This window comes from Triturus cristatus, chromosome 3_2 (assembly GCF_964204655.1).
Source record: "Triturus cristatus chromosome 3_2, aTriCri1.1, whole genome shotgun sequence".
Classification (NCBI taxonomy): Eukaryota; Metazoa; Chordata; class Amphibia; order Caudata; family Salamandridae; genus Triturus; species Triturus cristatus.
Genome location: NC_140584.1, coordinates 341,801,364 through 341,829,111, shown reverse-complemented (window position 1 = coordinate 341,829,111; position 27,748 = coordinate 341,801,364). Strand labels below are relative to the sequence as shown.

At 40.6% G+C, this 27,748-nt stretch overlaps 1 protein-coding gene across 4 annotated transcripts in view; it reads right to left on the bottom strand.

Moving 5' to 3' along the window:
- The window catches only part of RUNX3 (RUNX family transcription factor 3), a 460,239-nt gene that overhangs the window by 58,912 nt on the left and 373,579 nt on the right, over positions 1-27,748 (bottom strand). For all 4 annotated transcript variants that reach the window (XM_085647821.1, XM_085647818.1, XM_085647820.1 and 1 more), the window contains one exon: positions 3,786-3,950. In XM_085647821.1, coding sequence (XP_085503947.1) covers positions 3,786-3,950 — 165 coding nt within the window. The remainder of the gene's footprint in view (positions 1-3,785; positions 3,951-27,748) is intronic.

Below are 27,748 nucleotides of genomic sequence, written 5' to 3'. Positions count from 1 at the left end.
AGTCGGCAGCTCTGGCTGCTGCGCTACATCCTCTCCCCGAAAATGTGCAAGTGTGGTGGATTTACCCCAGTCATACATTTAGAGTTGATGGCATGAGAATGGGTGTTGGATTTACCCCAGTCATACATTTAGAGTTGATGGCATGAGCATGGGGGTTGGATTTACCCCAGTCATACATTTAGAGTTGATGGCATGAGCATGGGTGTTGGATTTACCCCAGTCATACATTTAGAGTTGATGGCATGAGAATGGGTGTTGGATTTACCCCAGTCATACATTTAGAGTTGATGGCATGAGCATGGGGGTTGGATTTACCCCAGTCATACATTTAGAGTTGATGGCATGAGCATGGGGGTTGGATTTACCCCAGTCATACATTTAGAGTTGATGGCATGAGCATGGGTGTTGGATTTACCCCAGTCATACATTTAGAGTTGATGGCATGAGCATGGGGGTTGGATTTACCCCAGTCATACATTTAGAGTTGATGGCATGAGCATGGGGGTTGGATTTACCCCAGTCATACATTTAGAGTTGATGGCATGAGCATGGGTGTTGGATTTACCCCAGTCATACATTTAGAGTTGATGGCATGAGAATGGGTGTTGGATTTACCCCAGTCATACATTTAGAGTTGATGGCATGAGCATGGGGGTTGGATTTACCCCAGTCATACATTTAGAGTTGATGGCATGAGCATGGGTGTTGGATTTACCCCAGTCATACATTTAGAGTTGATGGCATGAGCATGGGTGTTACCTGGGAGGGCGAATGGGGTGGACACTGGGATCACAGTGACCACCACAAAGAAATAACTTTGTAGGTATTCATCAACAAAAGCAGTCTGAGTAGTTTTTCACCTACACTAAAGGCCTGATAACAAGTGGCCGGTTAAAGTGCGACCCTCGCACAAACATCTCTTTGCACAGGGACCACAATGGTAAGTGATGCAGAGTTTATCATTCCTGATAACCATCAGATGCAGTTAAGTGTGAATCCTCCATTAAATTTCAGCATGTCAAACCTGCCGAATTTTACAACGGAAAAAGGCACAGGATTTACCGGGACATATGGAATTAGGTGCAGTAAGCACCAAAATCTGCATGTTATTTCCCAAAAATTCAGAAAAGGTGATTATGATAACAACCGATAAATTCCAAACATTTGTAATCAGGAACTCGTTCTTCCCTTTTTCTATGCAGCACAAACAGAAAAAGGAAATCGCCTCTTGTGATTAATTTTGTGCAGGAAGGTGTCCGTTCCTGCACAAAATCAATCAGCCCTGCATGGTGCAAGGGTGCCTGCGTTGGGGAAAAGGACAGGATTGAGCTGTATCACATAGATATGTAATATTCCTGCCCTTTTGTTTTGACGTAGGGCAGCGCAGCAATAGTCCTTGTGGCGCTGCCCTACGTCAAAACCTCATAAATTAGGCCCTCCATTTTTTTTCTAAGGATAGAGTGGAAGGGAACTCTTCACCTAGAAAACAGTTTTCAAGGCAGAGAAAAATAGCTTTGCACCATAACCCTGATCATAAACCAGGAGATCCCCAGCAGAAGCCTTGGTGGTTTGGTTTGAGCATACTCATGGATTCATCTGAAGAAAGAGTAACTTTTTGAGAAGATGCACCATTAAAATAATACTCACGTGGACAGAATGATATACAGGAAAATAAGTTTCTATCACTGGCAGAGCCTGGAAAAAGGAAATCCGGCTCCTGGTTCTTGCTCCCCAGAGCCAGGAGTTTTAGCATCACTGGTGATTAAATCGTGCACCGCAGGCCCTGCAGTAATGCAGGCCTGTATTTTTGGTGTCACTCCTTAATCTACAAAAAGATGGTAGTTATGAATAAACCTTTTAGGCCACGGCGTGTTTTCCTTTTCCTCCTCTAACTCGCGGTGTTGCTGGGCTTGATTGTACAGGACATTCCCGCAAACCACAGGCGGTGTCAGTTATTTTTCGCTGGATACTAATCGCCTTTCATTACGGGATTTTTGGGCAGGAGGTTGCAGCGCGGGAGAAAACGCAGATCCTTTAAGGGTTTCAATATTCATTGCTCAGCGAAGTTACAACTGTTTATGCAGAGAATTGAACCGTGTTCACCGCAACTATAAATACGAATTTAAACCAGAGAAGGGAGACCACCTTGAACTGACAGATCTGCACCACTGGACACCGGATGAAAAAATACAGTGGGACAAACTTTTAAAGCAAAATATATTGCGTCCACTGAACTAAACTGACGCACGAATGAGTCAAGAATGCGAGAATTATTTGGTGGTTCACAAAAGCACTTGAAGTTTAAGAAATGCACAATTTACGCTTCCAGGTTGTTGTAGTCTACGAGTGGTAATTTGATTCATAAATATTTCTGATTTAGGCATGCATAAATTACCCTGTTAACATGCGCAAGTGCCCGGTTTGCACACTCACACCTGTGCACACTCTCACACAAACAGACACCCCCACAATGTTTTCTAGGAGTGCTTACTCTATAGGGATTTATCCTTGGAGCTTCACCTGTTGTATCAGGAGATCTAGAGAGAAGCAATGGAAACCCTTTCCCTAGCATGGCTTTTCATTGTGCTCATTGACTAGCCAAATCTCAGAAGCAATATTTCCGCAATAAAACAAGACATTCATTGTTGAAAACTGTGCATGGACCTAGAAACGCATTTTTGAAATAGCAGTTCCAAAATCTGTTTAAAATTAAAATGATACATTTCCAGATGGTGTACTTTAAAAACATATTCTAAACTGTCACACTCAATAGGAAGCATCAAGCGCTGATTTCAGTGAACGATTTTGGGAGCTATTTGCTCTTTCTCTTAGTGCACATGAAGTTCAGCGAGAACAAAGATAAGGTGTGTGTGTGTGTGTGACATTTTAATGTGGTCGGTAAAGTTTGTACGAATGATATAATTCGCAAATACTTTCCCTATTGCAAAACTTTTCTGTTCTGGAAGGAAAAGCATTTCTTTGCAGGAAGATTTGAGGATGCAGGAAGATTTGAGGGAGACTTCTCACACAAAAAAGAAATCCGTATCGGTTTTGTTTTTACCAACAAAACCTGCTTTTGAGAAGTCTTTACCCATTCACCATTACATTATTGAAAAAGTTTACAGTTTTCTGAAGTTGGTGCCTCTGTTTTGCAAAGTTGTAGGCTTAGTGGGTGAAAAATACTATATCTGCTAAAAAAACAAAGTCAGCCAACCATTCAATAAGAGTTATTAAACCAGTCCTGCATTTGTAAGGTATAAATAGTAGCGGCCGTCACAGGTAAGTGCAGTGCGGCAGGGCAGGGCAGGTCGCGGCAGGGGGGAAGCCCACAGGCAACAGAATAGGTATTATTTATTTATTTAACTATACCTATTCTGTCGTGTGTCAACTTCTTCCCCCCGCCCCACCTGCGCACCACGTTTACCTGTGCCAGCCGCCACTTGGTATATATAGGGGCATTAGTGCAGTTACTTTTCTTCTTTTCATGGAAAAAGCTTTTCCATGAACAGTATTTCTATTGCCGACACCTTCATTGAGAATAGGAAATTTTGTTTCACCTTTCCGTGCCATCTAAACCACAAATCCATTAAAACTCCTACATATTCTCCTCAGAGATTCACGACCTGTGATTGATTGTGTTGACCTTTTAAAAAATGATCTACAGGTCACCTGGCCTAATGATAGGTCTCAAGATATCCCATGATCCTGTACTGCAGTAGTAACTCTTTTCCCATGCCCCATCACTGGGTTTCTGTACAGGTTGTCAATAAAACACCTATGCTTACCTTGTATCTGTGTCTGTGCTTGTGAACTAAAGTGACTGGTGTTGCTCAAGCCTGCTCGGGGATTGGGGGTGGACTGTGTGACCCTCATGGTCTGACGGAGCCGTTCTAGCTCACTGAAGCGGTCTGGGAAGGCCCGTGCTTGATCTTCAAGCTTTTGGCGGTGCCCTGAAATGACAAAACAATTCTGCTTAAAACCAGAAGGAACATTTTTAAACCTAAATCTTAATTTACGCAATAGCCAAATATTTGAAAATTTCATCTAAGGTCAGTCTTGCAGATTTTAGCATTTTGGAATAAATGTGAAATGTGTTGGTTTTCATATGAAAAGACGCACATTAAATGTTTGCCAACATACTTAATAATATTTGAGACTAAACCCATGGATTGAACCCTCATGTCATCATAATTAGGAATATTAACATTTCAATTATGAAGAGATTTGATGGCCTGATTTAGAGTTGGGTGATAGTGGAACACTTTCTGATTTTGGAAATAAATGTCGAATGTGGGAGAGAAATCTCTACACTGTAGGAATAATGTGGTGGAGTGACTTCTCCACCAAATCTTTTTTTTAAAAAACAGAGGTGTTTAGTTTCTATCCTATTGAAAATCTCTCTTGTAATCACTGGGCAATTTCGAGTCTGATGAAGTAGCTCAAGAAGGAATTCTCTTTTTCTAAATCAAATCATGACATTTCTAACATTTTTCCATGACCACAGAACTTATTCTACAACCAAATTTGTCTTCAAGCTGATCCATTTTGCCTCTTGCACATCAACTGATCCCTCTCTCCTTTCCTAAATCGGGATCCAGTCTTTGAGCGGGACCGCCACTCCCTCGATTGTGTGGCTTACCAAAGATTATTAGCAGTGAGTGCGCATCAGGCAGTTCTGTACCTCTAGAAGCGGGTTTAGAAGTATCTTGAAATAGTTGGGGTGAAGGAGGCGATCTGATTTAAATATTATGACATTGATCGATGTTTCTATCATGGGAGAAATTCTTGGAGAGCAGCCCTGCCTTACAGTCAGTTGTTTTCTTTCTACGAGATGGGAAAATACATTGGGTACATCCAAGAACCTTCTCCAAATGGGTTTAGTGCCAGAATATCAAGAAACAAATGTCGTGCTACAGAAATGTCATAGCAACAATTTTCTAAAACATTGTCATGGTAAGTATATACAGGTAAGTACAGATTTACTGTACTCAGCAGATAGATGTGAAGTTAAGAACAGTAAATCTATATATACCTGAGCATCCTTATAATCCACATTTCAAGCCCTCCCAAACCTACCTGCTGCTCCTTGCTGATGACGGACAAAAATCAAGAAACAAGTAAGCTGAGATGCAAGCACTGACTACGGCAGCATTGATGGCGAACACTCTTCTACCTGTAAATAATTGAAAGCATCTGAAAACACTCTAAACTACATCTACCATGATGCATCTGGGAGAACTAGTTCTGTTTCACCAGCTGTGTGTCTCCCCGCCTTGATCCCAGTGATTGCTAAATTTGTCCCACTGAATTAGGGAATGGCTTTGGCAGGGACCTTCCAGTTGGAATTGTTTGGGCAGTGGCTAAAAGGATACACCATGACAGAGGGTTCAGAAAGGGGGATGGAAGGAAAATTAGATATTATTTTTGTTTTCAGTAGTATCTGTGATCTGTTGGCTGCAGACCCCAGCCTGGGGTGTGGACGCACTTTATAGACGTAAATGCCCAGATGAGGAGAAGCAGGGTTTGGAGAAATAAACATCACCTGCTGGTAATGAATCAGAGCACTTCACCAGCCTATCAACTGGTGCTGAAATTGGATGAGCGCGTAAAATGGACTGGTGCCTTTCAAAGGCTTGTGGCATTCAGCCTGAAGGTGGCCTTGTGACAGAAGGTCTCTTGAACACCTTTATATGTGCCCTCCTCTCCTCTATGCAGCAGCTTGGAAGCCATTACAATGCCATCCTGTCTTTAAGACACATTTCAGTGAAAGAACCTGCAACAATCAACTTGATCCAATTGAGTGGCTCATATGTAAAATGTTTTCACAACGAGTCACCCACAGACACAGCTGGAAGACGTCAGTCTATATCACAGCACCGATGGATGGCGCCAGCGCAGGCTGGGCCCCAGACTCTCCTGGTTCTGCCCTCGAGTAGATGAAATTAGGTCAAGAAACAGATAAAGTGGTCTGTGAAACCTTTTGAGCACATCACCTAAAGTAAAGATTTCTGCTTTGGCACCATTTAGAAAATGTAAAGACAATTTAAAGAAAATTGCACTGAGTACATTTTCTAGATGTATTAAGCAAATTCAGGCTTCCTTGGCCTACCGGGCGTGGACACTTCCTCCTTCAAGTGTTGGACAGCCGAGCAATGTAGGAGTGTTTATGATCACATACATGTATTCCAGTGGTCCACAAAGACTTAGCAAGGCTGGAAGCTAAAAAATGCTCTTAAACTGTAACGCCTCAGCCTACAATGAGTCATCTTGAAGATCCCTTGTCTCTTACGAGTCAATAGGAACGTTCACCTTCTTCAGACAACAAGCATCTTTAGGCCAACACACCAGCTACCTGGCCTTTAGGAAAGACCTCAAACTCATCTTTTTTCTGATTCCTCCCTACGCAAAATTCGGATGGTACAGCAGGGCTGTAGAAATATTTCATTCATTCTTTAGGTCTGGGTTTTGACATCTCACTTGTCATCCAGACGTATTCCTAACAATATACATGGAATAGGAATTCCATTCGTTCTTCAGTCATAGTGAGCCTGTGTCTATGCATTGCTCCCAGTTGTTTGGGGTTGCTGCGGGAAAGTACCGAAGCAATGTGCCTTCTAATAAACAAAATGCACAAATTACACATTCCAATAATGTACTGTCACATCGCCCGAACTATTGTATGTGGTTGTACCATGCTGCCAGCGTTAATTTCATTTCAGTGAGTTAGCAAAGAGCATTTAGGCACTGTGAACCTTGCTCATGCATGAATATAACCTAGGTTTGAGCCTGTTGTGTGGACATGGAAATAGTGTACTGTGAGTAGGGAAACAGGTGTGCAATAAAACAACATCCTGGCAAGAGAGTGCTGTACACTGGCTATCATAAAAACATGGCATCAACAGGTGTAGCGTTTGGACAGATCTCGCACAGGAAGTGACAGCATAAGGTAGAGGAAGTTGTGGTGAGACGATATCTGTACGCTTTCTGTGCCTCGACCTAGGTAGTTGACCAGAAGGACTCACTGCTGCGAGGGTCTCGGGAAATATAGCATTTGGCCAGACCGCCCCTAATCTCTTTTGCTGAATAAGAAATGCTTACCCACATACCCATATAGTAAAGCATGAAGCCCTGCGTTGGGTCTGAATAGCCCAACACACACTGGCAGAGAAAGCTGGCGCCTCAGCTTAAGGCTTAAGTCAAGGCCATTGAGGCCCCGAAAGCCCCTACTTAGCATCTTACAGCCCAGTGGAGGGCAGTATTGCTATCATACACTATTTGGATACCAAATTTGTTTTGTAATTTTTCAATTAAATTTGTAATAACTTCTTTTCTTTCACAGTTCTTTATACAGCACGCACGCGCTGTAAATAACAGGCGTTCCTATTACATAATTTAATGCCACTCAATTTACCAACCTAAGAAAGATGGATAGCGGAGTCTGCTTTCCTAGGCTTCAAAGTCCTGACTTTTAGATTACTGCACATATCAGTGGTGAGATGGTGGCAAGAACAAGCACAAAATAGCAAACATCTGGCATTCATGCATGTGAAACAGGCACAAAACTATTTACACAGGTTATTCCTCATTCCTCAGACTCTGCACTAATGTAAATATGGTTCATAAAAACTAAAAACAACTGACCAACCATCTTAGTGGAGGAATAGTGGGTGCTCTTAGTGGCATGTCAGAGAGCACTCTCATCACAATGTATTTTGCACAACAGTCTGCACTTCTACACTTACAACTAACTGACTGGTAAAGGAACAACGGAACGTGATGGAAAGAACATGAAATCACACATTTTCACCAGGGTGTGAGGGTATTGAAAACATCTTATGATAAAACCAATTGCACTCGAGGAAGAAGTTCTTAAAACAAGATTTTGGTGAAATATCAGCCATGTATTAAAAACAGGCATCGTGCTAAGCAGGAATTTTATGCACGAGTGCTAATGATGACGTCAGTGGTGGACAACTCTCTAGACTTGATTCTGCATACATTTTCATTGTTTGTACAACGCTGCTCTGCAATTTTTAATGCAGTGCTCTGTTGCATGAACATTAATACATCAAATCCAAGATATATTGATCAAATGGTGCATCATGCATATTTACTATACCTTTACAATACTCTAATAGCACCTCTTCTTTCTAGGAAGTGTTTTTAGGAACTGGGGCAGTCATATGTACTATTTACTGGTTACAAAATCCTGATCGCAATTTGCCAGTCAGTATTTTTAAAGAACCGACCTTTGTACTACTAGGTTGGTTCTTAAAAATACGAAGCGTAGTGGGTCGGAATCCGACCTACCATGCATAATAATGAGGTAGGTTACATATTGCAGTCAGTAGAGCACGTCTGTGATTGCTTTTAACAAAGCAATCTTTTTTTTAATCAGCTTGTTTTCCTTAAAGGAAAATGAGCTCTGTTTAAAAAAAAAAAAACAAGTTTTAAAAACTTTTTTTTAAAGATCAGGCAGTGGTACCATGGACTAGTCTACTAGTAAAAATGTTTTTTTTGAGCATTCAAAAGGGGAAGGGTTCGCTTGTTGACCCCTTCCCGTTTGCAAGTGGGTTACCACAACCTTTCAGTTATCGGTAAAATATACATTTTTTTCGACCGGATTTCAATTGCAAAACATTAATTTATACAAAAAGGAATTGGTATTTGGAAGGGACATCTTAAATATGCCCCTTCCAAATATCAGTTAAGTATGGTTTCCTTAACTTATTTAGAAATGGTAACCTGTTACCAAATCACTAAATGGGCTTAGTACATTCCAAGAACACATTTACTGGTTTCATACTCTGCGCGTTAGTGAATTGCAAGGTTTGCGACTAGTAACGGAGTTTGTACCAGGGGTGCAAAGGAGGTCCCGCAATGCAGGGGGGGGGGGCTCAGGGTGCCTTCTTTTGGATGGTGTTTGAAGGAACAAGGGTACCCCAATATGCGAACCGGGGGTGATACAATGTGGAGAGACACAATGGTTCTTAATGGCCTAAGAAGGTCCGGAACAGAAAAAGAGACCCTAAGGAGGGCAAGTAATTCAATATAGGTACATAGACTCATAGGAGAGAGCGATAATTAATATAGAAAAAGGGGACATGAAAATCAAATTATGACAATTATTTATTATACATAAGATGAATTCAAGTGCTCACATATTCAGTGACAATAAGCGTGACGTGAAAGGTGAGGGTGAGCTAAAAGAGAACATCGCATTGACAACAATTGAGAACCACTTTCTTTTTAAAATTAATATAGAGGGTTCATGTTGCAAGAGGACCTCTTGCAACATGAACCCTCTATATTAATTTTAAAAAGAAAGTTTTGCAGGGGGGGCACCATCATTTTTTGTGACGCCCCTGGTTCGTACAACTGCCCAGTAGATGATGAAAAATATCAAAATGTATTTGAGCTTTTGACTATCCACATGCAAACAATCTAATGTTCCACAGCTGCAGTGTGGTAAGCGTGGTCTGGCACAAAGACCTACTAGCCGAGCTTGGTTTGAGAGATGCCAACTGACTCAGGGGGAGATGAAATCATGATGAGTCAAGTTCATTTTCTGGACTTGATTTTCAGAGCCGAGGAACTTGCAATGAGAGGGCATTGAGGGGTCTGGTTACAGTGATCTTGTAGCAACGGAGAAAGGAAAGGAGATGGAGGCTGGTGTAAAATCCAGCTGAAGAAGATATTTGATCTGTTTATTACCGGGTGCAAATTTGTTCTATGAAAGGAAGTGCCATGCCCCTTTTGAAGTATGCGGAGGCTAAAATCGTCCTGATGTACTTTTGCCTCGGGAAAGTGGCTGCCTGTGCCCAGTCTTTTCAAATAAAGTATGTATGCCACCCAATGCACTGTTTGTTGTCACATGAATCCACGGCACACTTTGTCAGGAGGATGTGTTCTCAATTCTGTGGCCCTATCCAAGATTATTATAATTCAACTGCCCATTGTGTACCCCCTTGTATTTGCGTTTTGGTTCTCCCTGGGCACAAGTCCTGAGGAAACAGTTTGGAGGAGGGAGTCTAATTATTAGATGCAATCCACACATGATGACATAGGAGATTACGTCACAAGAAGTGATGTTATGCCCTTATAATAATCCTCACATACAAGGCCTGGTGTACACAGGCAACAAATTGACATTATCCAAAGAAACATGAAAATAACCTTTTAGGGTTTTACTTTTCATAAATCGCATGCATCTATTCCACATATCAAAGGCGTAACTGAGCTCGGAAATGGCTGAAAGTGATAATATTGGAACTTGTAAATTACATTTTCAAACTGATTTTAGTGAGTTAGAACATGTGCTGGATGCATTCTTTAACCATTAAACATGCTTTTTGTGCGTTTGTTTCAGGCTGGTGTTCTTTAGCTAGCTCTAAAGCACAGAAGTGCTTTTCATTTGCAATTTGCTAATGAGGAAGAGTTAACGATGTCAAGTGTTCTGTTCCTGAGACGAGAGATTAAAACATAACCTGTACTGGGCCATTCCAACGAATAAAAGGGATGCTACAAGTGGAATGGGAACTTACACAAATGCCAATGCCAGGTTACATGGTTCCAAGGCCTGATTCACAAAGGCAAACTTACACTTTTGTGTATGTTTAATAATTTTTGGTATTCACAAACTACGTCTCCACACTCCCTATCATTATGTGTGTGTGGAGTTCTCGGCCCGACTGCCGCTTCTCCAGATGCAGAGAACTCCACTCAGATAAGCATAGGCAGTGCGGAGTGCTAGGACATAAGATGGCACCTCTCAGCCTCGGGCTAAGGGGAACGGAGTCCCTTGTCTATAAAGAGTGCGGTGACTCCGTTCACCCACCCCAGACTTGTGCCTGGGATCCATGGCTCCTCTCTTGTGTCAGGGCCTGAGGCCTGCTAATCAGCCCTCAGTGCCAAAGGGCTCATTTAGAAATGGTTTCTCCTTCCAGTGCAGTGCAGCCCCTGTTAACATAGGATCATCCTAACACCTACTTGACCCTCAGGCTGCCCCTGGGAAAAGTAGACTTATGATAATCAGTGCCCGTGCTCTGAACATTGACGGTGTGACATGTTCGAGCCGCAGACCTAAAGGATCTAAAGGCGCCACTATTTCATAAGTATGTCCCCTAGAGTCAGGCTCGTAGTAATATACGGAATGGTAGAAAGTGTCTACAACAGTGACACAGTACTTGTGCACCGTGCTCAGCCCTGGCCATGCAGCAGGCAGAGCCCCTCGATGAATCAGGGCTCTGCACGCTCTTTACTGTCCCTGTAGAGTGCACACTGCGAGCTCAGAATTGTGTCAGAATCATTACATATCAAGAAGTGCAATTTACAAGTGTAAATGTACATGCCACATGCTTTATACAATGCATACATAACACAAGTCATTTCCAAATGAGTTGGCATTCCCAGGGACTCTGTAGTAATCTACGGGACTTTCATCCTGCTAGGTAATAGATATGCAATGACTTATCACACTCTTTTGGGGCACTCAAGACCCATACTTTTAAGGAACTCTATGGTCATAAGTGCATGTTCCCACCTGAGCCACAATGTTGCCTTCTGTTTCCGGTGACACCTGACACTACATTGTGTATGTGTACCCCAGAGACCTAAAGCAGCCAGTAGGATGCATGTAGTACAGTGTCAAGAAAAAGTTGCAAAATATAAATGAAAACACAGAAGTAAAGTTTCTGACGCATCTAATGATCAAAAGGAAAACACAAAACATACTAAGTGAATTAAAGAAGGTATTGTTTCAATAAGACATCTATTGAGTGAGCTCTTACATAGGGCCAAAGCAAGCTGTCAAATTGACCAAACTTTTTTACACTCCTTAGCACACTCATTATTATGTCACCAATCACTCATGTAAAGATGTTTCAGCGGACAAAGTAGGAAAGGGTAGTCAAGTTTACACCATGGACAACCGAACATGAAAACAGCCCAAAACATCCAAGTATACAGAAATCTGACATGAATAGAACCAAATCACTAGTGAGTCTGATTAAATGTTTGGAGGGATCTCCAGGTCTGTGTTCTTTGAATTAAGGGCATCCAGTTCACTCCGTCCTCGGAGTCCATAGGCTTCTCTGTAAGAGCATGGACTGAGAGGGCTTCTTTGCACGCCCCCTACGGAGGACCTAGTAGCTCTTCAGGTTCATCTTGTGGTACCATGTTAAGCTATGTTATGTTATGTTAATGGATACTTGGTATAGTGCAACGACTTGCCCCTGGAGGGGCATCTTGGCGCTGAAGCAACAGACAAATAGAGAAGCAGCCATTAGAAAAGCCAGGCCTTAAGATGTTTTTTAAAATCTGAGAACTTGGTCAGTGCATGCCCTACTGAACAAGGGAAGCTTGTTCCAGTGGTTTGGTGCAAGATACGAGAAAGCTCATCTACCATACCTAGGCATACGAATACGCCGGGGACAAAGAGGAAGTTGATTCCTTGATCTGAGATTTCATCTAGGAAGATAGGGAACCATGGTAGATTGCAAAGGAGGTTTATGTGGGGACACAATGGCAGAAAAAAAAGCGGCTGAATGTGGACACCCGGGAATATCTTGCAATTTTTCTAGGGAGCACAACAGGAGAGGCAGCTTCGGAAGAATACATCAGGCACGTGTTGTTTAGGATTCACCAGTTACTCCTCATTCCTTCACTACTGATTGCTGTTGGCAATGGGGGTGGGTCGGAGATATGTGGTAATGCTAATATTAAAATGTAGATGTTTCCACTCTGGGGTTTCAAATGTTCCAGAGACCAAGTAGGGCAAAGCTTGACATGTCTAGGACATGCGCAGAGCACCTTGGGAAAAAAACATTCTGTCCTGTAATTCACAGCTATACATGTTCTAAATTTTGCTTTTCCAACCTTAATGATAATAATTTCCATCTCAGATTATTTTTAATTGTTTAAATTGGAATTGTAGTTTGTTCGGATGGATTAAAATTAATTCATTTACTGGCTTGAAAAAACACAGCCTTGAAGGAGAATTAATCCGGCAGCCAATGACACACTGATCTATTCAATCCATTCACTTCTATCAATTTTAGAGTTTTTTTTCAATCCTTTACCCTGCGTCTTTATTATCTTCATATGCAAATTTCAAAGTCCCGCGAAACATGCGCATGAGATATAAATCAAAGGAAGGTTATTTGGTCCTTAATGAGGAGTTTAATAATGCTAATGACATCATCTACTAATAGAGTGACATCTTGTTGAACTAATTCCTGTTAAAGAAATACCTTGAAGTATCCACAACAGGCTACATATAGTAAGTTTACAAAACACTCTCACAGATACAAGTGCATGGCTGCGCGTCTGCATGCGTACATGCACACACACACACGCACACCATCTATGTATGATTTTCTAATGCTGCAATATGCAGGGGCGGCTCCTCCGTTATGGCGGAGGAGCGCTCCCTCCCCGCTAAAAGCCAGTAGAGATAAAGTAGAAAAATAAAATAATAAAAAAGTATTAATATTTCCTTTTTCGTCATGCTGGCTGTGATTTCTGTCCTGAGAGGGGCATGGCCACCTATACTGACGCTGCAGGACCAGGGAGCAGGGGGGACTGGTGGGCGCTTCCAACTGCACATAATGGTTTGGCCGGCCTTCTGGGACAGGCCAAACCATCATGTGCACTTAGCCTTTCTCAACCGAGCTGTGTTGTACAGCTGGGTGGAGAAACCAACACAGGCTTTCAGTCTATGTCTGAGTGCAGAACCAAGGCGCTCAAACCAATCCCAGAGCTGCTCACATGCTGGGAATAGCATTCCCAGAATGTGAGCAGCACTAGGATTGGGAGCTGGGAGCCTGTGTAGTGTGCAGCAGTTCCCACGGGACGCGATGATCGGGAGCAAGGTGGCAGCCGTCGGAGCAAGGTAAGCGCAATTTTCTTTATTTATAATTGTTTTTTTGTTGTTTGTGTCCCCCCTACCCCCGCCTCACCGCCTCACCACTTCATGATATGAGTGGCCGCTACTGGCAATGTGTCTATCATGTTTCAGGCACATGTGCCTACAACTGTAGTATATGACGGAGCAGGTAGAACGAAATTTTGTTTACCTCCTCTATTTTTGCATGAAAAGACTAACCATATAACTTACTGATTATAATTTTACTAACAGTGTGGTGTGTTATCCTAACCCAAACTCTGCACACACAAATTACACATGGGAATTTGCTATTTGCATGGCAAAATAACTCGAATGATTAAAATATGTATGCATATTAATAGTAGTACATGTGGTAATAGATATCACGTGATTTATGTTGCTTATGTGATGTTTGCTTTTCCTGAGTGGATCCAAAAGGTGAATATTATCGCTTTAAATGTCGCTATATGCTAGGAAAAGACTAATATAAAAAGGGATTAGTGAGGGTATAACATTAGAATCATTTTTTCTTTGTATTAATTATTCCTTTGAGTTTGTTTCCCTTAAATTGGCATTTGGGCCTACCACAAAATGGAGTCGAAAATCGAGTTCAGAAGTGGCCACCGTCTCGTGAGCGCGATACCTACTGCGCAGACTCGGATGGCTCCGTGAACTTCCTAACGAACCCTGTACACCATGTCCTCGGTCAAGGATAGGATCTTGGTGGGCTGCCAAAGGCATTGATAGTAAAAACCGGTTTAAAATGAACAATCGAATCATACAAGTAAAACCAAGACTTTGTAACATAAGGACTATGTCATCTCCGGGAGTGAAACAGCAAAATCCATGAGAAACCATAATGAACAAAAATCAGACGCTTTCGGTCAGCCAATCACAGACTCTCCTCCTAAAATTGTTACACATTATCCTGAAATGTATAATAAAAAGAGTAGTAGAACAGGGAGGAGTAGTTGCGGTGGATGCGGTGGATGCTGTCTATGCTGGCGATGACATATGCTTGCACGATTTCTGGTCCTATGGAGATCTTTGGGACTGTAACGTACTGAGCAAAGAACTTTCGGACTTTGAGCTTTAGCCTGCTTTATTTGCACAATTAAATGGCTAATTCGGTTAAGCACAGCCAATGAGTTAGAGAAAATCCAGATAGCAAGAATAGGTAAATATAATGTCCGGCGATTTTAATTATTTGATCTAGAAAATTCTAAAACTTTCAATGAAACAAATGCTAATATTAATTGTAATGAAATTTTAGATAAACAAATATTGAGTAACATAAATTATGAGTTTGTGGTTTTTCGTTAAAGAAAATAAAGGATTCTGAGTCTTACAATGTGTTTTAGCTGGTTCTAAATCACCATCAACCAATCCAACTAATTGGTCCATCGACCAAGTGGGTGGAGTGCCTTGATGTTTGGGATTAGGAATCTATAGGTGACGAACGTTAATGTATATTCTGTAAAATAACTTTTCCTTCCCTATAGGTTATAAGGTACCCCCCTACATGTCCAGCGCAATATCATCATCCCTCCTGTGTGCAGACTCGTGAGTGAGAGACGTGTGAGTGTTGGTGTTATGGGCCCCACCAATGACTGCATGTGTGAATGAGCTAGTGTGAAGTTGGGTCTGCGACGCAGGGAGGATAGTTGTATGATTTCCTTCTTTTTCTCTCTCCGGTCCTGCGCTGGATCAGTTTTTCTGGTAGCAGGATGATGGTTTTATTGCATTGGTTTGGTGGTATTGCTTATAGATTGATTATTGATTGTTGATTTTCTATTTAGAATATTGATTGTGGATGTTGGATAAGTATTGGTTTATGTATTAACAATCTATGTTGAGTTGCGTTGCGCTCTATGTTGTTTGATGACTTCTGGGATGTAGGAAGTCGGAAGTTTGTAATGATTCCATAGTAGGGCAGATTGTTCGCTGCTCTCGAGAAAGACGGAATTATTGTGCCCCGTAGGTACACAGGGAAAACGTGTAACGATTGAAGTTGCACGACGCATTGTCTGGGTTCGATTTGGTAACATCATTGTGTGTTGCCATTAGGGATATTTTCTGTATGAAAGATGTGTATGGGTAGCGAAGGCCACCTGTGAAATTTTGGTCTTAAGTACCAGGAGTCCAAAAGGCACTCTGATTACGCTTATCACTGGAAAGGTAATAGCTGTTCATTAAGCTTATTAGAAGGATAAAGTAGAGGGAAGTGCTACTTTATTAACGAGTTTAATAATTCTGTTGTAGGGCAGATTGTCCGCTGCTCTCGGGAAAGACAGGATTCTGTGTGAATGAACTACATTTTCCATATGAATGTGTGTAAATGAAATAGCATTCAGGTTAATTGTGAAACTCTGGTTTTAATTCTCAGGAGCATTGGGTCTCCAACAGGTGTTTTATTTCTAGAGAAACGGTTAGCTAATGCTCGCTAGAAGGGTAAAGTAGAGGGAGGTGCTACTTTATCGACGGATGTAGTGATTCCGTAGTAGGGCAGACTGTTCGCTGCTCTCGGGAAAGACGGCATTCTTGTGAAAAAGGTCAAGACTATCCTTTTTGTTAGCGAAACAGATAATGGTGGTGTTTTAATGTCGTTACTAATAGAATTTTAGTGAAAAGTGAATGTAAAAAGTTTGCCGATAAATTTTGTAAAGGAGGGGTCAGCAGAAGCAGGAGTAGTGAGAAAAGCTGACGTCAGAAAGACCGCGCTGGGATTGACCAGTTAGTAAGAAGCATTAGGAGTGAAGAATTACAGGGTGACGTAGACGCCCCGGATTGGTGAGTTAGTGAGAGTCGCGCTGGGATTGGAGAATTGTAAAGGTGACGTAGACGCCCCAGATTGGTGCGTTAGTGAGAGTCACACTACGATTGGATAAAACAAACAAAATAGTTGTAGAAGAAATCTAGTGATATAGAAAAGAGAAAAAGATGTATTACGATCCACCAGAAAAAGAGAAAAAGTCCTGGTTCGGTAAAATCAAGAACTTACTGAAAAAGGACAAACCGATTGTGACTAGTGAGGGACAGTTGCTTCCTCCAGCGAAATCACCTGCATCCTTTATGGTTGCGAAATATGGATATCATACATGTATATGGTTAGACAATTGGGCAAAGTATACAAAAGATGATGGAGTTTTGGCCTTTCTAGAACATGGTTCATTTAATTTAGCGGTTTTGAGAAATTTGAGAGAAAGAATGATGAAATTAGAACCGAGACCTAGACCTACACAGTTTGAAGCATTAACAGAATGGGAAGATGAGATGTATGACAGAGAACGGCAACGGAATGGCGGAAGGTACAGATATATGTTTGGCAGATCATATGGACAAGAGAATCATGATGATAGAATGAAGAGATGGCGAAGTGCAAATATGACTGATGGGTTGTTTCCTATGAGAAATGTTGAAGAGACTACTAGTAGAAAATGTACAGAAAAGAGAAATAATACAGGAGTAGAAGGTTGTAAGTATGGTGTGCATGAGTCGGAGCATGATGTTCTGGAAGACATGTTTTATAAAAATCCACCCCCGTATCAACCAAATTCCACATTATTGACACCAAGTGCCCTGGTAAAAGAATCACCACAGAATATAAAATTTGAAGCAGTACCACATGAGGTAGGAAGAAATAATCCTTTCAGAGAAACAGACAATACTGAACCCAGTAAAATGGCAAATGAAAATTCTGCAGAATTAGCCAGAACCACTTTAGAGTTAACGGAGAAGATTAGGGAATTGACTAAAAATATGGAAGCTGTAACTGTTCCTGTAACAATAGGACCTGTAATGCCAATTTTTGACAAACAAAAGGATAGTGAGCATTGTCTGACGATTCCTTATAACGGTAACAGAGAAAATGAAATACAAAGAAGAGATACAAGAGAAAATTCATGGGGACAAACGGTAGGGATTTCCGAACAAAGTACTCCTAAAAATTTGACAGTAAATCAAAGTCTAACAAATAGATCAATAATGACGACAGAGTCAGTACCAGGATCACCAAAAGGTTTAGAACAGACACGAAATTAAATGATTCCCGTAGGTCCTACTTCTGATGAATTAAGTGAATGGCTAAGAAGTTTAGAGCAAAAAGATGCTGAGCCTAGACCTTTAGATGTGTCCAAATTAAAAATAGTGTTAGAAGAATTAATAGTAGGGACTATTCCTACGGAAAAGTTAAAAACCTATCAGGATGAAGAATTAATGTTCTTATGCAAAAGTATAATGTGAAGAGTGAGAAATTTACATGAAAGATTAGAAGAAGTAGCAAATGAAGTGGGTATGGACTTCGAAAAGGTAAAGTCATTGCAAAAACCATACAGAGTAGATTTTTCTGTAAAGTACATTGAAAATTTGAATACTACAGGACGAACAACTCAGATTAAACATTTAATTATTTTACTGAGAAAATGGGGCGATGTAGACAAATGGAAAAGTAGATGGTTTCGAAAACGAGAGGATGCAACATATAAAATGTTTACAGCTTACCCGGTAAGAGAAAAGGAAAAGGTAGTAACTGAGTGTCCCATGAGAGAGATTCCAGGTGGAGGCTATGTACATGTTCCCTGGACCAGACAAGATATTTTGTCATTTACCAATGATTTTCCACGACTGCCCGAGAAGCCAGTCGAGTGGTATAGGCAGGTAGACAGGTTTGTAAAATTATCAAAAGTTCTATGGATTGATTTGAATAACCTATTTGACATAATTGTACCAGCAGATTTATGGGCAGAATGTAAAATAACGATAAGCTGGCCTACACAAGAATACCCCAGAGATCCAAAAACAGGTGCCCCTGATCCAGAAGTAATGAGAAAATATGAACAAGTGATTACCTTTTTGAAAATAAAGCACCTCCTAAAGAAACTGATTGGGTAAAGATTGATAGAACTCACCAAGAAGCGAAGGAATCCGTACATGTTTATTACGAAAGGTTGATTCTTGCCTTTAAACAGTTTAGTGGTGATGAAAATTTGAGTGAGAAAGATCTGAGTCATTTTGTATATCGATTTGTGTATGGGTTACGACCTGAAGTAAGTGAAATGATTAAACAACATACAGTAGATTGGCAAAATAAATAGATGAAGTACTGAGACATGCAAAATATTTTAGTGATTAGATTGAAGCCAAACAGCGTAAATTAAAAGAAAAAGTGGGCTCAAGTAAAAGTGGCAGAGAGACAGGAAGCTCAATTGATCGAACAAGCAAATAATACAGGCATGAGACAAAAACCTAGCATTGGAAAAGGGAAAGGACAAATTAATTTAGATGAAGCCAAAAAGAAATGGCCATGTCATAATTGCGGAAGGATAGGGCATTGGAAAACCGAGTTTAAATTTCCCCCAAGTGCTAATGGTGATAATGCATCATTGAATCCACAGGTGCAGAATGAGGTGAGTTGTCAACCGCAATGACAGCAGCAGGTTGTTGCCCAACAGAATCAGGCGCCAAAACCGCCTTTTCCACAGAGCGTAAATCCTCAGAAATACAGTAATAAGAAAGGATTCTACAACAAAGAACAGGTAACTAAACTGCCGCGCGCTAGTGCTGTTTCGCAGTATTGGCAACAACGCGATGAGAGTGAGTCAGAAGAAAGTTATTGACGGTGCCGAGGGGAGGAAGAGGAGTGCGTACTTGGCGCAACTCTAGAAGTAGACCCAACAGGCCGATTTGTGGATGGAAAGGTAAATGACGAAAACATTACTTTCGTAGTAGATACTGGTGCTACTCGTTCAACTGTTAGGTCTGCTGATGTTAAAAATCTTCCTCTCTCGGATGAAACAATCCAAGTAGTTGGAGTATCCAACAGATAGATAAAAACGTATCTCACTGGACCAGTTAAAGTAAACATAGGGAAATTCTCCGAAATGCACCGTTTTGTCGTGTGCGATTGAAGCCCTGTAAATTTGTTAGGGAGAGATTTGCTGTGCAAGATGAATTGCACAATATTTTGTACTCCAGATGGTATAGCATTTGAGACTCCAGATGAGGATGTACTGTATAAAATGACTATGGCTAATATGGAACCTGAGATTACTGAGGCATTTGCTGTATTTGATCCCAAGGAGCTGCCTCAAGAATTGAAAAAGACAGTAAAGACAGAGGTATGGGATTTCACAGGAGAAGATGTGGGATTAATGAAAAACGTAGATCCCGTAAAAATTGCTGTAAAAGAAGGAGTAAGTTACCCAAATATTCCACAGTACAAATTGACACCCGAGATAATGACAGGAGTTACTCCCATAATAGACAGGATGATTAAGCAAGGTATTCTGAGAGAAATAATGAGCAGTCCATGTAATTCACCAATTACAACGGAACATTTAGAATAGTGCAAGACCTGAGAAAATAAATAAAATCGTTGTATCATGTTGTCCCATTGTACCAAATCCATCTGTGATTTTGTATCAGATTCCTCACGATGTGGAATGGTATACAGTAATTGATTTGTGTCATGCTTTCTTTTCCATTGCATTGCACCCTGACAGCCAACAGATTTTTGCATTCCGGTTTGGCGAACGTATTTTGGCATGGTGCCGAATCCCACAGGGGTATACAGAGAGTCCCTCAATATTCAATCAGATATTGAAAAAGTTCTAATAAGATTTAAAAATGCCTGAAAGTTCAGTTCTGGTCCAATATATAGACGACTTGCTCGTGGTATCAAGAACTCAAGAAGCTTGTGTAGTGGATACCATTGCATTGCTGAATCATTTGGCAGATGGAGGACTTAAAGTATCCCCATCGAAATTGCAATTCTGTCAGAAAGAAGTACAATATTTAGGACACAAAATTTAAAAAGGATTGAGAAAAGTAACTGCAGATAGAATCAAGATAATAAAAGGAATGAGAGCCCCAATGACGCAAAGAGAAGTGAGAATGTTTCTTGGAATGGTTGGATATTGTCGTCAGTGGATAAGTAACTTTTCCCTGATTGCAAAACCTGTGGTACGCTTGACGAGAAGTGATGTAAAAGACCCCATTGGATTAAATAAAGAAGAGTCAACAGCCTTTAAACAATTGAGAGACAGTTTGTGTGAAGCACCAGCACTTGGCATGCCTGACTATGAGAAAGAGTTTGAACTCTATTGCAGCGAACGAAATGGATGTGCACTTTCTGTATTAATACAGAAATATGGAAAACTGAGGAGACCAATTGCATATTTCTCAGCTATATTAGACCCTGTAGCTGTAGCATTGCCTGGTTGTTTGAAAGCTGTAGCAGCCACTTGTAAGAGCTTGGAACAGAGTGAAGGAATCGTGATGGGATATCGTGTGCGAGTGTTTGTACCTCATGATGTGGCAATCTTTTTAACAAGGAGCCGCACTCAGTTCATGACGCATAGTCGTCTGACTAAATATTAGAAAGTAATCCTAGGTGCCACGAATGTGAGCCTTGTAAGATGTCTGAATGTGAATCCTTCAACGTTATTGCCTGACGCTGAGAATGTGGAAGTCAGAGACGATGTGGATCATGACTTTTTGGAAGTGCTTGATTTCTGTACCAAACCACGTCCTGATATAAAAGATGTACCCTTGACAGAAAGTGACTATGTGATGTTCGTGGATGGATCATACTTGAGAACGGATGAGGGAATTCTGAGTGCAACATATGCAGTATGTACAGTAGCAGCTGTATTAGAAGCATCTTGCCTAAGAGGAGTAAAATCAGCCCAGGTTGCTGAACTTTTTGCGTTAACAAGAGCATGCAAGTTGGGAAAGAATGTGAGAGTGACTGTGATAACCGATAGTCAATATAGCTTCGGTGTAGTGCATGACTTTGGGCAAATTTGGTCCCAAAGAGGGTTTTTGACATCGAGTGGAACTCCTATAGGGAATGCTAAAGTGGTTGGAAAATTGCTTGAGGTGATACAGCTGCCTAAGCAGTTAGCTGTTGTGATATGTGCAGCTCACTCGAAGTCAAATGACTATATTTCAGCTGGCAATCAATTTGCCAACAATATGGCTCAATATTGCGCACGTAATCAGAACTCTGTGAATCGGGGAAGAGAAAGAGAAACAAATTCATGTCCCTTGTTGTTTACTAACACTGTGAATACATGGGAAGAAGTGAGGCAGTTGCAGGAAGAAGCAGGAGATGAGGAAATGAGACAGTGGGTAAAAGCCGGATGTGCACCACGGGAAACAGATCATGTGTGGGTTTATCGGGATGGAAGACCAGTTATGCCTGATAGCATGGTTTCTGCCATGGCACGGATGTATCATGGACATGCACATGTAGGTAGAGATGCTATGATCAGTCTTTTCAAACAGACATGGTATAATGCAAAATTTAGACTTGTAGCTGAAAGCCTTTGTCAAAGATATCTTATATGTCAGCAATTCAATCCTGGAAGAAAAACAGTGGTAAGTCTGGGAACGATAGGACGAGAAGGAGGGCCTTTCACCAAAATGCAGATTGACTTCATTGAAATGCCCCCCTGTAACAGGTTGAGGTATGTTTTAGTGATGGTTTGTCTGTTCTCCCGATGGGTGGAAGCATATCCAACAAGAAGAAGTGATGGAATTACAGTAGCCAAGCTATTATTGAGAGAGTTTATTCCTAGGTTTGGTTTTCCAGTTACGATTAAGTCAGATAGAGGAAATCATTTTCATAATGAAATCATGAAATTAATTTGTGAAGCATTGAATGTACAACAGAAACTACATTGTGCTTATCGCCCAGAGGCTTCTGGTGTGGTGGAACAATAAATGGCACCATTAAAAATAGACTAGGAAAAATGTGTTTAGCCACAGGTTTGAAATGGCCTGATGTCTTGTCTCTGGTACGCATGACTATTAGATCTATTCCAGCTAGGAATACAGGTTTGAGTCCCCATGAAATTGCCATGGGAAGAGCAATGCGACATGTTTTCATACCAGTCAACACGCTATTGCCTATATCTGATGACTTGGTGTTGGATTATTGCAAGGGGTTGGCTGATTCTGTTCATTCTGTGTTCCATCAGGTTGGATCAGATGCCACCACTCTTGAAAAGAAGCCAGCTCATGATTTGAGCCCAGGAGACTGGGTGAGAATAAAAGTGCACAGAAGACGAAACTGTTTGGTCCCACGTTGGAGAAAACCACGTCAGGGGATTTTGACCACGACAACAGCTGTAAAATGTGCAGGAGTAAAGAACTGGATTCATGCTAGTCACACCTTGCGAATTCCAAACCCAGTGGATAACAAGGAAGGAGAATACTTTGAAGAATCAGATACAAGTTCTGAATCAGATACTGAAGAAATAAGAACAAGACAAACTCCTGAAAGGGGGGAGTTAGAACCAAGTCCAGTTATTGCACCAGAGAATCTTCCTCTAAGGAGAAAATTACAGATTTCTGACACTAGTTCAGAATCAGACACTGAACCAGTACAAGCACACAAGAGTGGGAATATAAACAGTGAAGAGACTGTCAAAGAAATCCTTGATAAAGAAATACCAAGTGAAAATTCGAGAGAAATTCCACCTGAAATAACAAAATTAGATGGTAAGGTACCAGATACAGAGAGTGAGGGAAAGATTTTTGCGGAAGACCCCCGAGGAGTTGTAGAGAAGTCACACATCCAGGTAGAAGAAGGGACAGTTAGTCAGCAGGACGATTGTGTGGAAGAGCCACGAGGAGGGACAGAAGTAGGTAATAAAAAGGAAGTGGTGAAAATAAAGACTACTTAAGATAAAGGTCAAGTTGGGACTGAATCAGAGAACAGTGATGAAGAAATACCAGAAGGTCGAGTCCTGAGAAAAAGAGCATGGAGAACTGAGAAAAATGAAAAAGGAAGTAAGTTGAAAAGGCCAGCAAGGGATGAAATTTGGCCAAACAAGATAAAGAGATTAAGATACAGATTGACACGAGTAAATTCATCTAGAACAGAACAGGTGAATGAGGTGTCTAGCCAAGAGAAAACAAAAGACATGAAACAAACAACAGTAGAAGAAAGTAAGAGAACAAGAAAACCTAACCAGAAGTATAAGTCACCGGAATGGTCATATGTGGCACTGCCTGAAGTAAAAGAAGAGGCAGACAGCCAAGGGGATCTAGAGGTGACTGTACCAGGAGTGGTTGAGGAAGACGAAGAATCAGAAATCCTGAGAGTTATCTTGTCTGACATCGGAGAACAGACGGATGTTCAGGAAATTCTGCATCAAGATTACGAAAGAAAAGTGAAAGACGATCAAATGGCAAACTGAAGAGACCAAAAGTGCTCTGAAGGAAGAAACAATAATTTACCAGAAAAGACATAATCTGAAAGAACCAAGTAGGTGCTTAGAGCCTTGGGTTAGACAAAACTAGTTGTGAAGTAGAAGAGGCTAAGTCAAAAGACACTGGTCATTTTCCGAAATGGCAAACACAGAAAATAGAAAATCTAATTGTGTGTTTCTTAGAAGATGGTTCAAAATGTGTTGTTGTTGTTGTACAGGATTACTAATGCTTCTGTGGAGTGCATTAGCTCTGATGGTTTCATTTAAGGTTACATTAGAAACAATAGAAGGTCATAGCGAAAATAAGACTAATGAAGAAAAGATTCAAAAGATTTACCCGACTAAAATAGATAGAAATTATTTACATAAAGATAGGTCCATAACTGATTTCTCTAACAATGTTTTTTCAAAATTATTATATGAATATGTGAAGACGATGGATGTGAGAGATTGTTACGTCTGCATGCAGTTGCCTGCATCAGTATCTGAGGGAGTGACATATCATCATCTCCCTGTGACATATGGAATAACCTGTAGTGTAATAGCAAGTTTGTTTTATAAAATAGGGAAACTAGAATATTATTTTTCTGGTGTAGATAACATATTTTCACAAATACCTGTAGTTAACAAGCTGAATAAAGTAAAACCTGCTAAAGTGCTAGGTGCATTTTTCTTAGAAACTAAAGAATTAACATTAGAGTCAATATTTAGAAACAATCTAACTTGTAGTTTAAAGAAGGAGGAGAAAACTGTTTTAGACATGGTAGAAGAAAGAAGATTGAAAATGCAAAAGAAGGTACCTGAGGGAAAAGATGAAAAGACAGTCTGGGATGTTGAAAGAGAGAAACATTTGAAAGGAGAAGCTACTCCAACAATGGCTTTAGATTGGCCTCAGAAAGGGAAGTTGTGTATTAGAAGGAATCAAACTGCATATGATAATTATTTTGTAGGCACAAGTGATTGCCATGATACTTATAGAATAATGGGAGGATGGGGATTTAAAGGAGGAAATGATCCGTTTTTTCCTGGATTATATTTTATCTACGGGAACAAAGCATATTATCGTTTGCCAGATCACTGGTATGGCACATGTTATCTGGGCCTGGTTTTCCCAAAGATATTCCATGTGGGAAGAGGAAAAGATGGTGCACATGAGATAGGTAGATAACTAACACGTAGAAGGAGAGAATCTTGGTCAGAAATTGTAGGAGACATTTTTGGAGCACTGATACCAGCAGTGGGAATATCTCTGAATGCCCATAAAATTAGAAAATTATCAACAGTAGTGGATCGCTTGTCAACAAACACTGCTGGAGGGTTTTTATTGGTAAACACTGAAATGGTTGCCATGCGAGCCATGGTAATGCAAAATCGACTTTCCCTTGATATAATTTTGGCAAAAGAGGGTGGAGTCTGTGGAATGCTCAAGGTTCAACATTCTTGTACCTACATTCATGATGAAAGTCAAGATTTGAAGACGTATATTAAGAATATAACTGATTTGCATGAGGAGATTGTTCCACTGGAGGCTGAAGATATTTTGGAAAAGATTGGGAAAATATTTTCTACTATTGAGAACTTTTTATTAAAATTAGGTAGTACCTTTATTGGTAAAATTCGATTCCCAGTAACATGTGTGATTATTTTAGTATTAATTTTAAGATTAGGATGTTTATGCAGCAAAAGAAGAAAATTACGAAATAACATACAAAGAGAAACTGTAAAGAAAAGAGAGAAAGAAAGAAAAGAAAGAGAGTTTGAAGAAGTAGAATTAGAAGAGTGGAAAGAGAACATGTATAGAAAAACAAGAGAAGAGGAGACAGGTGAAACAGTAATGTGAACTAACAAAATGTTAAGAGAACTGAATTCATTTCCATTTACTAAATTTTTCCAAATTTAAAGGTAATGTGGTGATGTTAAAAATCACCAAAAGGGGGATTGATGGAGCAGGTAGAACGAAATTTTGTATACCTTCTCTATTTTTGCATGAAAAGACTAACCATATAACTTACTGATTATAATTTTACTAACAGTGTGGTGTGTTATCCTAACCCAACCTTTGCAAACACAAATTACACGGGGGAAATTGCTATTTGCATGGCAAAATAACTCAAATGATTAAAATATGTACGCATATTAATAGTAGTACATGTGGTAATAGATATCGCATGATTTATGTTGCTTATGTGATGTTTGCATTCCTGAGTGGATCCAAAAGGTGAATATTATCGCTTTAAATGTCGCTATATGCTAGGAGAACACTAATATAAAAAGGGATAAGTGAGGGTATAACATTAGAATCATTATTTCTTTGTATTAATTATTCCTTTGTGTTTGTTTCGCTTAAATTAGCATTTGGGCCTACCACAAAATGGAGTCGAAAATCGAGTTCAGAAGTGGCCACCGTCTCGTGAGCGCGATACCTACTGCGCAGACTCGGATGGCTCTTTGAACTTCCTAACGAACTCTGTACACCATGTCCTCGGTCAAGGATAGGATCTTGGTGGGCTGCCAAAGGCATGGATAGTAAAAACCTGTTTAAAATGAACAATCAAATCATACAAGTAAAACCAAGACTTTGTAACATAAGGACTATGTCATCTCCGGGAGTGAAACAGCAAAATCCATGAGAAACCATAATGAACAAAAATCGGACGTTTTCGATCAGCCAATCACAGACTTCCTCCGCCTAAAATTTTTCACTTTATCCTGAAATTTATTATAAAAAGAGTAGTAGAACAGGGAGGAGTAGTTGCGGTGGATGCTGTCTATGCTGGCGATGACATATGCTTGCACGATTTCTGGTCCTATGGAGATCTTTGGGACTGTAACGTGCTGAGCAAAGAACTTTCGGACTTTGAGCTTTGGCCTGCTTTATTTGGACAATTAAATGGCTAATTCGGTTAAGCAGAGCCAATGAATTAGAGAAAATCCAGTTAGCAAGAATAGGTCAATATAATGTCCGGCGATTTTAACTAATTCATCTAGAAAATTCTAAAACTTTCGATGAAACAAACGCTAATATTAATTGTAATGAAATTTTAGATAAACAAATATTGAGTAACAGAAATTATGAGTTTGTGGTTTTTCGTTAAAGAGAATAAAGGATTCTGAGTCTTAAAATGTGTTTGAGCTGGTTCTAAATCACCATCAACCAATCCAACTAATTGGTCCGTCGACCAACTGGGTGGAGTGCCTTGATGTTTGGGATCAGGAATCTATAGGTGACGAACGTTAATGTATATTCTGTAAAATAACTTTTCCTTCCCTATAGGTTATAAGGTACCCCCCACATGTCCAGCGCGATATCATCATCCCTCCTGTGTGCAGACTCGTGCGTCAGAGACGTGTGAGTGTTGGTGTTATGGGCCCCACCAATGACTGCATGCGTGAATGAGCTAGTGTGAAGTTGGGTCTGCGACGCAGGGAGGATAGTTGTATGATTTCCTTCTTTTTCTCTCTCTGGTCCCGCGCTGGATCATATACACTACAGATTTTCATTTAAAGTAAAACCAGTATCATTGCAACAATGAAACATTCGCACAGGAGCGCACATGCTGGTACTCATGCGTGCACGTATACGTGTGCGTGCACACACACACACACAAACACACTTTGCAGCATTATATAAATTTCTGCACCAGTT